The sequence below is a fragment of the Cyclopterus lumpus genome, chromosome 1 (assembly GCF_009769545.1).
Source record: "Cyclopterus lumpus isolate fCycLum1 chromosome 1, fCycLum1.pri, whole genome shotgun sequence".
Classification (NCBI taxonomy): Eukaryota; Metazoa; Chordata; class Actinopteri; order Perciformes; family Cyclopteridae; genus Cyclopterus; species Cyclopterus lumpus.
Window position 1 is genome coordinate 21,380,301 of NC_046966.1, and position 16,624 is coordinate 21,396,924.

Below are 16,624 nucleotides of genomic sequence, written 5' to 3' on the forward strand. Positions count from 1 at the left end.
AAGACAAATTAAATTAATAAATTCTATATATTTTGCATCACTCACACCTATATTGGAAGAGTGTTTAAACAATCAGTTTGACCATTTAAGAATAATAAAAGCATATATAAACTGCTTCAATGTACATATTATATGCGTTGCATGAGTATTGTTTGAAGACGACCTAAAAATGGAAACTTGCGTTGCTTTTTTTTGTGAATTTGAGACCTGGTGGGTGAAAACAAAAAGGAAAAAAACAGTAGCAATAATGATCAAAGTTATAGTTTAAAAAAATAGTATTTAGCATGTTAGAATTCTTGCCATAAATACTTGCGTTTGAGGTTGCAGCATCACAGCACCGACGTCATTTAAAACCAGAAATGTGTGCAAATCAAAAAGTGCATAACGGGCAATTATTAAGTCTTCGGTTCTGGTCCATAACTGGTTCTTCTTTGACTGATTTATATGGTTCTCACTTTGTATACTGGTTTTTACCACCCGCTTTCATATGTTGAGCCTCCAGACTATCACTACTGTTGTTGTTGTTGTCCTCACATTCTCCCAAGAGAACAAAAAAGTAAACTCAAGGAAAATGTTAACGCACTTTTAAAATCTGATCAAACTAAATTGAACATTTGTTTGTACACACCTGAGCGCAGAGAAACTTTCCTCCTCCAGCAGATATGTTCTGCACTGTGAAGCTCAGACTTTACAACTCTTTTATTGAGCCATATAATGTTTACCCATCTCTCTTTTTCTTCCTGCACTACTAGATATTTTTCTTAGCATTTTAGGGGTATTATTGTATGATCTTTTTTTTTTTTTTTTTTTTAAAGAAAATGTATTTACGTGTTTTTGTTTGAGTCATAAAGTGAAAAGGAAAAAAACACACAACATCTCGGCTTTGTTTCTTTACAGTTTCATTTGTGAGAAATGTTACATGCAAAAATTAAGATATTTATTGCGTTGAAAACACTGAAATAAAAAAACAATTCCCAGCGTGGTCTCCTCACAGCAGCAGATCGTGCACAAAGGGAACAAACTCTTTAGTCGCGTTCACGTCGATACTTTTGAATCTCAAGTATGAGAGTGGTGTGTATTGATAAAAACAGTGTCCGAGTATCAGAAATGCACATTTCAAGAAGTGAACCGATGCGTCCCACATGTAAGTGAATCCAACGCAGCTCTTTTCACAGTAAAAGACCCACACGTTCACCACACAACTCATTCCTTTATAAGTTAAACTTGACGAGCTTGAAAGTCTCTCGCGTCTCATAAAATAACTTTTATGTTCCGTGTGATCATCTTTCGTTCCCCTCGTCAAAAGTGCCGACTTTCACCTTTTTTTCGCTTGGCGAGACGGACCCTGCAGGCTCAGGTCAGAGGGTCGGGTTGTTGCGGGGTCATCTCCACGGGTTCCAGTTTATCGGAGAGCACGTGAAGGATCTTGTCGAACTTCTCGTAGCGCTCCTCTCTGTCGGCCACCGCCCCCGACTGACCCCAGAGCAGCCGCAGGGCAAACTCTGTGCGGAAAGCCTCGAGCAGCTCGGGGACCGGCTCCCAGCTTCCTGCTGGGGGCAATGTGACGGACATCAGATTAGACGCATGACGTAACGTCACAGTGTGCATCATTTCGGAGCAACGTAGAGTAAACACACTCTCTGGCAGGAAGTGCAAGCAGGGCCTTGAGCCAGAACCACTCGAGTGATTTGAGAATTTGTTGCCGTCACAAATATTCTCATACTTTTTTAATTTTCTCTTCGCGACAAACAAAAAAAAACAACTCACAAAGTGATGTACAGAATACAACACTAGTTTTATTTTTGGTCTAACTTGCTATACTTTGTATAGTGTGATGCCTTAATCCGAATAAATGTGTTTCTATGAAATAACTACATTTAAAATAAAATAAATTAATTCAAAATAAATATTCCATTCGTCTTCGGGCTGTCAATTTGACGTTTGACTAAAAACAAACAAATGTCTTAGATTTTGATGAGCACATTTTGACATTGACATCATTTATATTCATCTGTAATTGTTGGAAAATTCATATTTGAACTAAAAAAAAAAAAAATTGTGAATGAAACTTGCCCAAACAGAGCAGAACAGTTGGCCAAATAACAGCAAATCAGAGTTGTTATTTATGCTAATTATCAAATCTCAATAACTGGTCACATTCATCAGGTTCAAAACGAGACAAGTTGGGCAATTAAGAGAGAATTGGTGACATTTGTACAAACAAACGTCAAATAAAAAAAAGATTAAGAATAGAGTAATGTTCGGAGGCCCGTTTGTCTGCCAGCGCCTCTAAAAAGAAGACGTACCTGTGAGCAGAGACTGCGCGTGCTGCTGATAGTCGTGCGCGTGCAGCGCGGCACTGCGAGCGGCCTGGAGGACGTCGTAGAGAAGCTGGCAGCCTCGCTCGCTGTTCTCCACCGGGTCGTCGCCCTCCATCGCCATCAGCAGAGGAACCAGGTGTGGCACGGCGAGCGGGCCGTGGACCACGGAGTCTACAGAAAAACATGCCATTTCTTTTCCCTTTTTAAAAAGTAACCGCGCTTGTTTTTTAACCCATCTGTGGCAACGGGTGTCCTTTCCCTCAATTTAAGGCCGGGTTTGAAGACGAGCTCCAATTTCATCCATCAAAGTATTTGTACAGATATTGTGGAGTGAAAGTTGTACGCAGCGTTTAGTGGCACCAGAGGGAGCAAGCTGACAAATTGTATAAAAGTGATCAATTTCATTCATTTCAAATTGGACACTCTTTTTCGGTCGTTCTCGTAATCGTCTCCCGACGCCGCCACTCACCGTCTCCGTCGCTCAGCAAGTTCATGAAGGGTTTGAGTTTCTTCTCAAATAAAACTGCCGTCTCCGTGTGGTTCCTCCTCAGTGCTCGCCACGTCATCTCCAGTCGCATTATCTGCATACACAAGTTATTTATTTTCATAACAGGTTTTTTTTTAACTGCATTTATTGCCAAATGCTATGCTGTGAATTTGTAATCATATTTTTTGTGCATACAGGTCATTCTTTATGGCATACTACTCTATGACATTTGTGATGTTATACTTTGACTTTTTTATAGTATGACTGACATACACTATGCCTATTTTATGACATTACTTTTTTTATAGCATACTAAAATATGACTTTTTGATATATTGTGTCTGACACTTTTTTATGGCATATTATACTAGGACTTTTTTCGTGGCATTTCTTATGACATACGATACCATGACATTTGTCAATCAGTGGTTAGCAGGTCCGTCTTTCAATCAGGGGATCGGCGGTTCGATCCCCGCCCTAGTCCATGTGTCCTTGAGCAAGACCAAGAGTTGCTCCCCGTAGCTGTTCTACGGTGTATGAATGTAACATGTAAAGTGTCTTTGACTACCTTAAAAAGCGCTATATAAATTAAATGGATTATTATTATTATTAATAACATACTATCATGACTTTTTATGGTTCTATACTATATACAATTATTATAGCATACAACGCTATGGCTTTTTATGATAGTATATTTTGACTTTTAATAGTCAAATGAAATACAATACAATTACCTATTATGACGTACTTTTAACCACGAGTTTGTTAGACACTTATTATGACATACCATGACTTTTGATATTAATTTTTTGATGACGTACTACAGAATGACTTGGCGACAGTTCTCATGGCAGACTATATTATGACGTTTCATTTAAAGGGATTAACCACCAAGCCTACGTTAGTGACGATCACGTTACCTGAGGCATCTCCAGAGCCTTCATCACAGCCGAGAAGGAGTAGAGGTTGTGGGCGTGTTCTTTCAGGGCCTGAGCCAATAGGATTAATTTGTGTAAAACGGTTGCCCTTTGGCTCACAGTCCCTGTGCAGCCAAGGATGTCCACTGCGATTCCCAGTGATATTAGATGATGCCTAAAACATTAAAGATGTATATATAAGACGTGTGAGAGGGTAGAGGATTGAAAGTAGTTGTGGGGACAGTTTTCTCATTTCCCACTTAATAGAAGTGTGTTGTACCTTAGTCAAGGAATTTAAAAATGACATGTAAAAAAAGCACCATTATAAGTTTCCCTAAAATTTTTTTTAAAAAACTACTGTTTACTAAAGAAAAAAAACATTCCACTGAAAACTGTAAGAGCTTTTTCTTTGCGACACCAAGGCTGGAAAAATACGTCGCTGTCAAATCGAGTCCAAATACTTTCGGCAACCCAGTTAAAAAGTTAATTCATGTGCATTTTTTGTAATAAAGTCAGCGATCAGAAATAACTTAAATTAAAACAAAGACATCGGGCATGGCCCGGATACATGTCAGGAAATGTGCCGTTTGGGTTAATTAACTCTTTAATTAATCAGTTGCGTGTACCTTTCTAACAAATCCTGCCGTAACTGGCGTCCGTGTGGCAAAGTCACGAGCTCCAGCCCTGATCCAACTCCCATAATAGTCTTCTGCTCCTCCGTCACCCCAACAATGCGTGCTACCTGCCACACATTGATCATGATGAATAATGTGTTAACTGAAGCAATACGAACCATTCAGAATAGTGAAGTTATAGTTAACAGTGCCTACTATTTGCATTCGATAGCATTTATCAGGAGTGCAAACATATATATATATTTTTACATGTATTGATTCTGACGCGAGGCGATTGAGAGCTACCTACCTGGCAGTCGACACTGAGCATGTGCAGAGCGGTAACGTCGGCGTTGGAGCGGTTGAACAACTCTTTGAGCGTCAGCAGGACGCTGGGCTCTAGGGGCCGGTTGTTCTCCGGCAAGAGCACCGACTCAAACTGATCCAACTGGAAACACGAGGCCGACTCCACCTGTGATGGAGTGAGATGGATATTAATACGTTGGCACACAAAAGGACCCTTTGGGATGCGCAAGGATCAAGTTATTTCAACTAGTTACTTCTGTAATCCTTTGAAATACTTCACCTTTACTTACAACAGAAGCAAATATGGAAACCATGAACCGTATTTAAGTTATACAAACCTGTGGCTTTTCAAAATGCCAGTCTTCCGCTTCCTCCGCCGTCCTCTTCTGCGGCAGCGTCGGCGGCTGCGATGACGCCTCGTTCTCCTGGGCCTCCAGGAAGCCGAAGGAAGTCTCCGTGAGGCGGGCGCGGCTCTGCCACTTCTCCTCTGCGCGCAGTCGGTCCACGTGACCTTTCCGCTGGGCCTGCGGCACCTGGACACAACGGCAAGAGGACATGAACTCTGCAAGAGGGGATGAGGGAGGGTTTCCAGGCTGTCTTTGTTGGGACAGATTTCCTCCTGATAGAAGGAGACATGACATATAAAAGATGACCAGCTGAGCGGTGATTTGTGATGACTTCTTTACCTGGATGACCAGCTCATCGTAGAAAGAGGAGGGGTCAACGACCCGGCCGGTGGGCGGGGGAGGGATGCTATTGGCAAACAAAGTAGAGACCCTGAAGGGTTTCGGAGGAGCTCTGGGGTGCAGCTGTCCGTCGGAACCTCGCAAGGTTACACCACCACCTGCAGGGGCGGAGGAGGGAGTTATGCGCCTGTGTCTCCATATTTAGAGAAGGCGCTGCCATATGTACTTAAAAACTTTTAAGCTGCTGACTCACAAGTTCCAGAAAGGATTAAGGGAAAGTGTGTGTGTGTGTGTGTCTGTAACTAGTCCCGTCTGTTCAAAGCACCAAGGCCATAACCAGGATCTTAGAAATACTTAGATTGTAAGTGAAAGTCATAAAACACCCCCACCCCTTTAAAAAAAAAAAAAGTCTCTCATATGTTTAATTATAAGCATTTCAAATAATTAGCTGTTCAATTATATTTCATGTAAATGGGGAGCTTCTTTCAAGGAAATTACTTAAAATTGAGAACCGTGTCTCTACCCTTTAATTAGTACCAGACCCTTAAAATGAAATGTTTTATTTCCCAAGCTAAAAATTCTGTTAAAAGCGCCTCCTCTCCACACGAGAGTTGGGTCCAAAAATAAAATATCTATATAGTTGAATGAAAACGTCCTTCAGGTTGCTAAAAACCCCACACATTGTGTGTGTATTCTGGCAGAGCCGGACAAGAAACGCTCGTCACCTGGATGGGAGGGGCGTGTGTGTCGCGGTCGAGGGCTCAGCAGCGGTTCGCTGCCCGTGCGAAACACGGGGGAGATGGGGGCGGGGTCAGTGTTCTTCGAAGGGGTGTTCTGTGGGACGCCTGGATGAGGAAGAGGGACAGCGGGAAGTTGAAAAAGAGACGTTGCAGAACCCCCGTTTCTTCTTTGTGTTCTGATGATAGTTTTGCTTCGCGCAAATCGAATGTCCACAAATGTCTTTCTGAGGTCTCCTGCAGCCACATGTCCAAAAGATGTTCCTCCTCATATGTTTGTATTGAAAACAACTTCTGTATAATCAATGTGGCAACAGATTCTTTGTGGCTGTACTCAACTTGTTTTAACTACCACACACACACACACACACACACACACACACACACACACACACACACACACACACACACACACACACACACACACACACACACACACACACACACACACACACACACACACACACACACACACACACACACACACACACACACACACACACACACACACACACACACACACACACACACACACACACACACACACACACACACACACACACACACACACACACACACACACACACACACACACACACACACAGCGTTCTCTTCATCTTGTATCTGTGTTTCCTGAATAGTGCATATCAGGAGAGGGAAAACGAGTACATATTGATAAAGAAAGAAAGAAAAAGAGACATTTACTGTCAACTGAAATACATGGTTTATCTATAAATAATAGCATCTGTATACATTTAAAAAGTGAATGTCATGCTTCAGAGATACGAACTGCTCCGACACAAATAGACCCGGTGCTTAAATATATAAGAAGAGCTTCCACATGAGCCACAAGCAATACGCCTTGCTGCATGACAAGCCGCCTGTCTCTGGTTCAGGGCCGACGGACACACACACACACACACACACACACACACACACACACACACACACACACAGCAGCGTGTGTGTGACGTACCTGTTCGTAGGTTGCTGTCAGACTGCGCCGACTGAAGCGAAGGTCTACGGCCGACGTTCTCCAAGTTCGCAGGCTGACTTCCACTCCTGCCGCGCGGAAAAAACAAAGTTCTTTGAGAATATTCATTTGAATTTGTGTCATCACTATACACGTGTGTGTGTGTGTGTGTGTGTGTGTGTGTGTGTGTGTGTGTGTGTGTGTGTGTGTGTGTGTGTGTGAACTGGACTACATTTCAACAGACTTCCTCCCACCTTAGCAGTGGGTTGATGACGTGCAGCGCGTCGGTGTGTGCAGAGCTGAAGCTGCGCCTTTGGTTGGCTTGAGTGTGTCTTTCTTTCCCCGCACCACCATTACTACGACTACTAATACTACTGCTGCTGCTAGTGGTGCTGGTGGGCTCTCCATGTCGCTCGACGATGACACGCAGAGGAAGGGTCCGTGTGATTGGGTGAAAGATCACGGCGCCAGAGGCCTGGGAGATGGGAAGACGCCCGCCCACGTAGAACCGGATCAGAGCGGGAACGTTGTCGAAGCGATCCTCCTCAAACTGGAACAGCTCCCGAGAGTAGCCCTGTCACGCAGACAGGAGGCACACACATGACATACCAAGCAGAGCTTCTACAGGAACAGTCCAACAACAAAAACATATTTTTAGTAACAGATACTCCCCACTCTGAGGCTAGAAAGGTGGATATTGTAGCTTGCAGCTTAGCACAGTGACCCTGAGTCACAAAATTATTATTTTGTAAAGAGTCAAAAAGTCAAGAAATGTCTCAAATCCCTCTTACAGTATAAACAACCTCTCCACTATTTATCTGCATGCTCTAAACACTTCATTAAAAAAGGCTAAATGTTTCTGCCTGAGTTTCAGAGCTATGAGGGGGCAATAGTGCATCATTAATTATATTAGGGTATATGTAGAGATTGAAACATACAGATCAACGGTGGAGAAGTAGATTATACTCCAGGTGTGATTGGAGAAGCTACAATGGATGTTTTGATATGACTCCATTGGAGTCCTTTATTGTAAACAATGGGAATCAAAGCCTGAGTGCAGCTGCAACTTTCCAGAGCAACAAACGGGAGGTGGGTGGTTTGATGAACAACAGATAGTTTTGTAGTTTCTATGAACTGCAACGTAGTTACTTTAAATATATTGACTAGTTTGGGATATTAGATTATTTGATAAATTGTTTAGTCTAGAAACGTTTGTGAATTCCCAGAGCCCACTTTGACTTCTTGAAATTGCTTGTTTTGTCGAACAAAACCCATAAAGATACAAATTAACCAATGAAATGAAATGCAAAAAAAAATCTTTATATTGAAGAAGCTGAGGCCAGTGAAAGGTTTGCATTGGAGCTACTTACGGAGTAGCATAAGTTAGACGTACCTTTTTTGGACGAAGGATCACTCGTATTATCTTAAAGTGCATGGGCCCGTCCTTCCAAAAGCAGCTTAAAACGTAGTCGCCGGGGGAAGAGCTCGAGTCTCGGACCAGGAAGTCTCCGTCCCTCTCAAACAAAGACTCTGCAGCCTGGAGACAAAGTTGATCAACACCTCTGTGAAGGTAGGACTGATCCAGGATGGTGACATTAGACTGCATTAGTTGTAGCTATGTGTACCAAATGAACTGGCAAGTGTGCATGAAACTTGAGCCACCAGCCAGGTAGCTTAGCTTAGCATAAATACTGTCTGCAAAGGGAAAGCCTGACTGTCTAAAAGTAGTCTGCCTCTATAGATGTGAGAGTTGTATTAGTATCTCCTCATCTGACTATACGCAAGAAAGCCAAAAAAAAAGTGCATTTCCCAAATAGTAGTACATCTATTCCTTTAATCTGTGTGAATAAAAATGTGCTTTTTAAGCGTAAGCGCAGCGAGAACAGTGTGGTCCTTTGAGCACCTCTCGGCTCAGCGGTCCGTGGTACCACGCATGGCTCGTGGGGTCATCGGTGCTGAGCTTCAGCTCCTCCTCCAGCTCCTTCTTTAATGAGTCCATGTCTCTCCGACCACCGAACAACTGCAACGCACGGAGCAGAGACCATAATACGCATTGTTTCCTCTTGCACGCTTTCTTTGCTCACATTTTATATACGTGCGCACGGGATATAGGAAAATATGCAGGCAGCCACACAGAGGGGCTAGTGAGAGAAGCAGCAAGCTTTAACCTCTTACCTTCAGCTGGCTGAGGTATGCGCTGACACTCCTCCTCTTGCTGGAAAACAAGAGAGAAGACGTGATTTTGGAGCAATAAAAAAGGAGTCACAGATAACGGTGCAATGTTTTTCCTTTTCGAACATGAATAGTACAGGGATGGAAGGCCACTGCCAAGGTCTGGATCTGTCATTAACACCATCAAAAAAAAACAGAGGGCCTTTTAATAGTGTGCCTCTTTTTTTTCCCTTTTCCTTCCTCCCTAAGCTTCCACCTTCCTGTCTCTGTAAACACGCGGCTAACAGATGAACAGCTCAGAGAACCCACAGCAGGACGGCCCCACTAGATAACCCTCGGCCATCACATGAGCCATTAGCCAGTCTAGTAAATCTATGTGTGCCCCTCGCTGTGGTTTAACAATGTGGAACAAATTGGGTGTTCGGGGATTGCTTGAGGGATGTGCACAAACAGTGGCGTGACTTTTACTTATTTACCCTGCTTTGACCCCCGAATACAACTCATAAATTATACAACATCCACGGAAGAAAAACCCCCAAAAACACACACGTTGATACGTCTGATTACACTAATTTGCCAATTTCTTTTAGGTGCTAAAGCAAAAACTACTTTAGTCGAATGTAGCAGTACTGCGATAAATCCTACATTCTTGAGGGATAGGATTTTTTTAGCTTTGGTTAAAACTGTTTCAGAATGGTGCTGAGTCGACTTTATGCTCATTTTGGAGGCCGTGTAGCTTGCGATGCTGTAAAAATAAACCCCATAAACTCAAGTCTTTCTTTAGAACTCCAGCCATAACCATGACGCCCGTTATCACACAGACAGAAGTCATAGCAAGATTTTAGAAATTTCTGAGGTCATGAGTCCTTCAGACTCCTAAATAATTGAATCTGCAGTTTAGTACATGTTCAGCAAGATTTAGAGCTGTTCTTGAAAAGGTTCTCTAAATATCAATGGCCTATAAAACGTGTAGTGTTTAGGTTTATAGGCTTACCATCATATATCCTACCAGAAATAAATATTGTGTAGACAAATACTGAATCTTCGATAAAGTCTAAAAATACCGTAATGACTCTGCATGCCCATCACATGCAAGTTTTTAACTGTAGAATGGAAGTCCCCCAAGGTTGTTAAAACCTCCACACTTATAATAAATAACGAGAACATTACCTTAGTGTCCTCAAATCGTACCGTAGCTACAGTTGTGCTAAAAACCCAAAGGCTGTGTCTTCCTATTGCTTCTTTTGTCTGACTAAACAAACCCAAATATATTCAGTTTACTATCACATAAGAAAAACCGCAAATTCTGAAAAAGAAAAGAAAAGCCAGTGTTGTGTATAGTTTTTACTGACCTAAATCGTCACGTTAAGTGTCCATAGTATCAGGAAAAAATACTGTAGTATTATAATTAAATTTATGGAAATATTAACCAACATAAACTAAAAAAAATCCAAAATACCATAAACGTTGAAAAAGCCCCTCTTTAAAACGTTTTAACCCCCCCCAAAAAAAAAACTTATTATACCTTCATAAAAAGTCTCAAAACCTCCAGACACACGTACACTTAAACACGCACACGCGCAGATAAATTACATAAATTACAGCTGTGAGATGTGTTACGAGGCTGCGTGCAACATCCTGTTTGAGGGGCGTTGGTCCAGGCGACACAACACCTGAGCGGTGTGCTGCAGAGACACAACCCGACACCACGTTGTGTGTGTCAAACTATTGTGTTACGCTTCACCAGCCACATGGTTTACTCCTCCGTTTAAAATCCGATGTGGCTAACTGGAACTAACATTGAAGTGGCCTCGTGTTGCTTCTCTTTCTGTGTCGAGATTGTGCAACAGGTGTTAGTTGACTTCAGGTAACGTCAAGATAAAAAAATGTTAAAAAAAAAAAGCAACACACGGACGACTTTTTTTTCTCATATCAAAAAAAGACCCCCCCCCGATTTTTAACAGCTTGCATGTGTCCGAACTAAGAATACGTGTTTACGTTGTTGTTGTTGTTGTTGTTGTACTGCAAACCACGAGTTAAACTTCATTAAACATCGTAAGTCTCGCGTTAATTAACGTTAAGATACAGTTTAACCGTCGCTTCTCCTACCTGTCGGTCCTCTTCACAGCTCGTGCGTCCCGGACATGTTCTTTTTTTTTTATTTTTAACGATATTTGTGGATTAAATTGACACCGACAAACAAACAAAACAGCTTCGGAGCTGCAACGTTCAAGTCTTCTTTGCCCCCCCCCCCCCCTCGTCGGTCCCTCCCAGCTCCCCCTTCTCCTCCTCTTCGCCCTCCTCTCCGTGCGCAGTTTTCAGACGAGTTCCCACAAGTTTCTCCCGAACCAGTTCTTCTCTCCTCCCCCCCTCCCCGCCCCGGGGCCCCCGGTGCTGAAACACGGCTATCTGCTCGGCATTCCTCGGATACCGGGACACACACACACACACACACAACAGCCGAGCTAGACGCATCACCTGGCTGCAGCGGCTTGTCCCCCAGTAAATATCCCACACATGGTACTAATTCTTCAAACATGTTAAATCTGTTTTATGACACGCATTGAGAATGATTGCCCAACACGCGCTGATCTCAGGTCAGAACCACCGCCTGCTGGCAGCCACACCGATTCTTACCATTTTATTTTTTTTATAGATTTTAATTATCAGTCATTTCCTGTCAATGAGAACGTGTAACTGTTTTCTCTCTTGTGGCCACTCGGGGTTTAAAAAAAAGAAGCTGCTGTGAGTTTTTAGCAACGCGCATTGATATGACTGCGTTGTGCGGTTAGGTGCGTTTAACTGTTCACCTGGTTTTCGAACGTTTCTCAGCCAATCAGAGCCCGCCGTGGGGACCGGGACTATCTACTACACCTAGCACCTACATGTTTGGGTTACAACCTTTTTGAGTATTCAGCGCCATATGTCTGGTGAGCGGAGATGTGCCTGAACTTGACAACCAGCCTCCGTGTATACAGTTAAAGTTCTTGTCAGTTGTATAAATCAATTATGCATGAAAGGAAACACCTTTTAAAACTAAATGAAAGAGTAACTACAGTGGTGTTTCGCTTACCTCTTATATTATTATTATAGATTACTAAAGCCATGAAGATAATTTGGTTGTTGTGTGTATAGTGGAAAAGCACGACTCTTGGGCCCTATAACCAGAACCTGTATGAACAATTCTTGCTGGAAATGGTTCATTCTAAATCGTGTTTTCTGCCGTTAGTAACAATCGGAGCACTTCAATATATGTTTTTCAACATAACACAGCTGCACAGCATATGCTTCAGTAAAATGATAAATATGTTGTGCAGCTCAGATGATCAACTTTGAGAAAATATAAGTTGTCCTTAAGCTGACGTTCTTTTTTATTAAATGCTCAACACTAACTTCAGATCCTGCTCACCTGTCGACCTGCAGTTGTGCAAAAGTTGTGCTCTTTAAACAATTGACAGGAAAAAAATGTCATCAAACAGAAATGCAGATATTACCTCGTCGCAAGCATCTAAATTCTGAGGATTTGTTGTATTTCTTTGTCACAGTGAACTAAAACCTGTACTTGTTGCCGTCTGGTCAGACCAAAGAAACTGGAACTGGGAGTTGCTGAACATTTTCAGTTCTTTCAGGACCACAAACTGACTTCATTTCCTCCAAACCATGAGCACATAAAACCAAAGCTAAGTAGCACCAGGGAGAGACTGAAAACGAACATGTCCCTTTGTAATTTAGCTGAGCTGGCCCTTTAATGCTGAAAGAGAGCCTGCAATAAACATTCCTTTTAAGACCAACAACCTCCAAACACACACACACACACACACACACACACACTGGCCTTTGTCACTCAGTCCTTGACCGCTCACTGGGGAGGAAGTGTGACCAACATATCAAAGTCCCAAGGTGTGTCGTTCACTGTGTTAGTCATCTAAAAATCAGCTGTTCGATGGAAGTAAGTAACTACATATCAAGATGTCATTCATCCTTAAAGGCATTTAATTCACATTGTCCAGGGAGTACACTTCAACTTGCACAAACTCAATTTAAGAGGCACCAGTTGATTATTAGCTAAACATGAACCTGGAGAAAGTGGGTCACACACACACACACACACGCACGCACACACACACACACACACTCCATCCTACCTGTGTTTGCTGTCCTGACAGCGCTCTGCCTCGCTGACAGCCTTGTCCTCGTTCAGTGGGCGGAGCTGGGAGCAGGAGGCGGAGAGGCGGTGCTTCTTATCGGCGCGCTGGAGGCGGGGCATCATGCTGTGACGAAACAGGTCCTTCTTCGGCTTCACCTGCAGGAGAAAAAAAATGGTTGAGACCCAAACAGTGTTTGGTGATGATTGCATTGTTTTTAATTGATGTGTTTAAAATGCTGGAGGTGGTTTTACAGTTGACTCAGTGGACTCACCAGATCGACAGAAGAGCCCAGGGAGTACTTCCGGCTCACCCGGCGCTCCACTTGCACACCTGAGAGGACGAGAGGACATTTGAAGGGAATACTTGTACTTGGGAACAAAATATGCACGTTTTCTGTCGTGCAGAGTTTAGAAAGAGGAAATGTTGGTCCGTTAGATATGAAGCTGAATTTTAAAAAAGGATGCCACATTTTAATAGGTTCTATTTTTTTTCACTTTTAGCCAGATGTGTCCACCTGTTTCTAGCTAATAAAGCTAATAAAGCATATTTCCCAAAATGTTGAACTATTCATTGGTGTGCATGTATATGCAATATACAACATTGTTCAATTTATTCATTCAGCAGTGGGAATATTCATTGTTTATTCAGGCCTTCCTCTCTAGATTTTTACATTAACATTCTTCAACTTCTTTAAAACACAATAAGCAGGAACAACTTAAATAACTTTTAGTAACATTTTGACTTAATTAACAGGTGTGTACAAAGTGTCACTTGCTTATTAGCACAAATGATTTCAACAGCTACTTTTTCAATGCAGCTGTGTATCTCATTTAAAAACGTAAATAACCAACCTATTATTATTTTTCGTCTTCTACGTAGACTATTTTATTTAAAGTGGCATAAATGGAAGTCTTTGAGATGGCCACTTTAAATTGTTGTATGGAAGTCTGTGTTAGCAACTCAAAATAAAATAATCTTTACACCCGTTGCTACCGAGACTGTACTTTGGCCCACGTCTAATGTGCACTGACACTGATGGGAATGACATTGTGTTGTTTGTTTTGCAGGTCTTTAGTCATAAACAAAAGACTTGGACAACTTCACATTTTTAACTGACGATGCAGGAAATGTCAGGGGACCATCCCAAAATATGAATGCATTCTGTGATGGATATTTTTTAAAAAAAAGTCAAATGACACACAGGCCAAGATGATAACAATTTTTAGTTTTACATTTAGTCACTTTGCAGGGCTACGATGCAATACAATGCAATATGTTTCCACTTGATAAACACTGGAACATTTTCATAATGATTTGAATATTTTGATTATGGGCCGGTGAGTGTCACCAGAGTGCGGCTCCAGTCTCTGCCGGTGTCCAGCCAGTTGATTGAGGATGGTCTCCCTGTGTGTGGCATCCTCGACCCCTGAGTCCTTCAGCTCTCCGTCCGTTACACTCAGCAAACCCTGCAGAGAAACCAAAGGAGGGAGAGTGAGGGGGCGATAAAGAGAAATTGAGGGTTATGGAGATTGAAGATATCGCACGACGAGTGCACACAGACGCATTTTACACATTTCGCGTACCTCCAGACCATAATATTCTCCCTCTAGTGTCTTGATGTACTGGGGCAGGCCGATCTGTTTCAGCCACCAGGCGATGGAGCGATTATTCATGTCTGAACAGCAAAAGCCGGGAAGACACTGGTTACATACCAGCACACATGCACACACACACATGCTTGTACATGTTTTCTTTTCACCAGACATTTCTGAGTAAAGTACTAATGAAAGAGTGAAGTGACATCAGCTTACTGTAGGAAACCAGCCAGCTAGACAAATAAGCAGAGATCCCTCGTGTTGTTTGCCTTGCAGCAGCCACAGTGTGTGACACCTACCTGTTTGCAGGGTCCACCGAGGGCCACTGGGATTCCACTCCTCTCTTGCTCCTCGTAATGTTTCTATCTCATAATGCCTCTTTTTCGTCTCACTTTCCCTCGGGGGTTCCTTCCTCCTTTCGCAGCCGCTCTCATCTGAGTTGCAACTGTCTCTCACTCTCTCATTGTGGGAGCCCCCGCTCCCCCTCAAACCTGCAGGGTCTCTCAAAAGGCCAATCACATCGTGGCGGTGGGCACTCGGTGCCCCACAGACGACAGCAAATCACAGCGCAGGAATCAGCCAGAGCTCTCAGGAGGCGGAGAGGGCAGGTCGAGGCCTGTCACAAGAGGGAGAGAGAGATAGAGAGGTAGAGTTCAGAAAAACAAGAATGGGGGATATGAAAATGTAAGACTGTTAGGCGACATGTCATGCGTGTGTCTGTCCAGGCAGTATGCCAGGAGCTGCAGGAGCTGCAGGAAACACGGTGAACAAGGCTGACACCTGGTGTTAAACTAAAAAGTGACACAGGATTGACTCTTTACGAGGATTACCACTCAGACTGAAGTTGTTTTGTATATTCGGTGACTGGTGACAAACTAGTAGCGTTGGATTTGAATGACTTCGGTGTTTACGAGGCAGTGAGTGTAACAAAAGATGCTACGGGGCATTATGGGTAATGTAGGATCAAGCATTTCTTTAGCTTGATGCATTCTGAGGTCTAAAAGTTGGGATATCTCAGCGTCTACTGCTTCCATTTGGACTATTTACTGTTTATGTCTTTCACAGGTCCCCCAACTGTATGTATGTACAATATGTCCTTGCACTAGTTTACACATATTCTGATCCAGTGATACTAAATAAGTGAAACATAAAGTTTTTGTGTGAAGGAGTTTTTATGGTTGAGATTCTCAGCTGTGAATCCATTCAAACAATATATAATACCCTATGTATATATAGGACTTTACTTTTGTAGTTTAAGAGTTTAATACTCTTAAGATACTTGTTAATCTTTAGTTATTGTGCGATTCTTACAGAATTTTAGCGACATAAAAAAATAGGATCTTTGTGAAGAAACTTGATGCCGTTAAATGATGAATTTGACCTCCACAAACTTAAATCACAAAATGCACAAGGCATCAACTTAGGTCCTTTTACCACATTGGAAGTTGGCTTGTCTAAATAACGCTGTTGCCCAACACAGTTATCTTTTGATAAACTCTCTTGCTGTACTGCACAAATACACAGCCTCTCCTATTCTAACTGATTTCATGGTACACAGATAATAGGAACCATTTCACAATCAACGTGTACCACTCAGCAGCAGCAGCAGCAGCAGCAGTGTTGTGTGCATGCATGTGTGTGTGTGAATGTGAGGCTGCGTCAGAG

At 42.6% G+C, this 16,624-nt stretch overlaps 1 protein-coding gene across 3 annotated transcripts; it reads right to left on the bottom strand.

Moving 5' to 3' along the window:
* Window positions 1–843: 843 nt before the first annotated feature.
* Window positions 844–15,567, bottom strand: sh2d3a (SH2 domain containing 3A). 3 transcript variants are annotated; one of them, XM_034535469.1, is made up of 19 exons: window positions 15,259–15,518; window positions 14,948–15,039; window positions 14,713–14,830; window positions 13,636–13,694; window positions 13,362–13,519; window positions 9,220–9,259; window positions 8,948–9,064; window positions 8,438–8,581; window positions 7,299–7,618; window positions 7,048–7,133; window positions 6,060–6,179; window positions 5,335–5,492; window positions 4,987–5,181; window positions 4,653–4,814; window positions 4,355–4,470; window positions 3,732–3,903; window positions 2,791–2,902; window positions 2,307–2,492; window positions 844–1,550 (listed from the first exon to the last, which is right to left on the bottom strand). In XM_034535469.1, the coding sequence occupies exons 2-19, from the start codon at window positions 15,035–15,037 to the stop codon at window positions 1,354–1,356; spliced, it is 2,550 nt and encodes an 849-aa protein (XP_034391360.1). In that variant the 5' UTR covers window positions 15,038–15,039; window positions 15,259–15,518; the 3' UTR covers window positions 844–1,353. The 3 variants fall into 3 exon arrangements, with proteins under 3 accessions (XP_034391360.1, XP_034391276.1, XP_034391445.1); XM_034535385.1 differs by having other exon boundaries at window positions 845–1,547; window positions 15,259–15,567; XM_034535554.1 differs by lacking the exons at window positions 13,362–13,519; window positions 13,636–13,694; window positions 14,713–14,830; window positions 14,948–15,039; window positions 15,259–15,518 and adding an exon at window positions 11,326–11,444 and having other exon boundaries at window positions 847–1,550.
* Window positions 15,568–16,624: the final 1,057 nt, after the last annotated feature.

Excerpts from the sequence above, each read along its gene's own strand:
- sh2d3a (XM_034535469.1), bottom strand. The coding sequence starts at position 15,037 with ATGAATAATCGCTCCATCGCCTGGTGGCTGAAACAGATCGGCCTGCCC. Across the intron at positions 8,582-8,947 it reads ACGGACCGCTGAGCCGAGAG|GCTGCAGAGTCTTTGTTTGA; the intron begins GTGCTCAAAGGA and ends CTTTGTCTCCAG. Across the intron at positions 6,180-7,047 it reads TGACAGCAACCTACGAACAG|GCGTCCCACAGAACACCCCT; the intron begins GTACGTCACACA and ends TTCCTCATCCAG.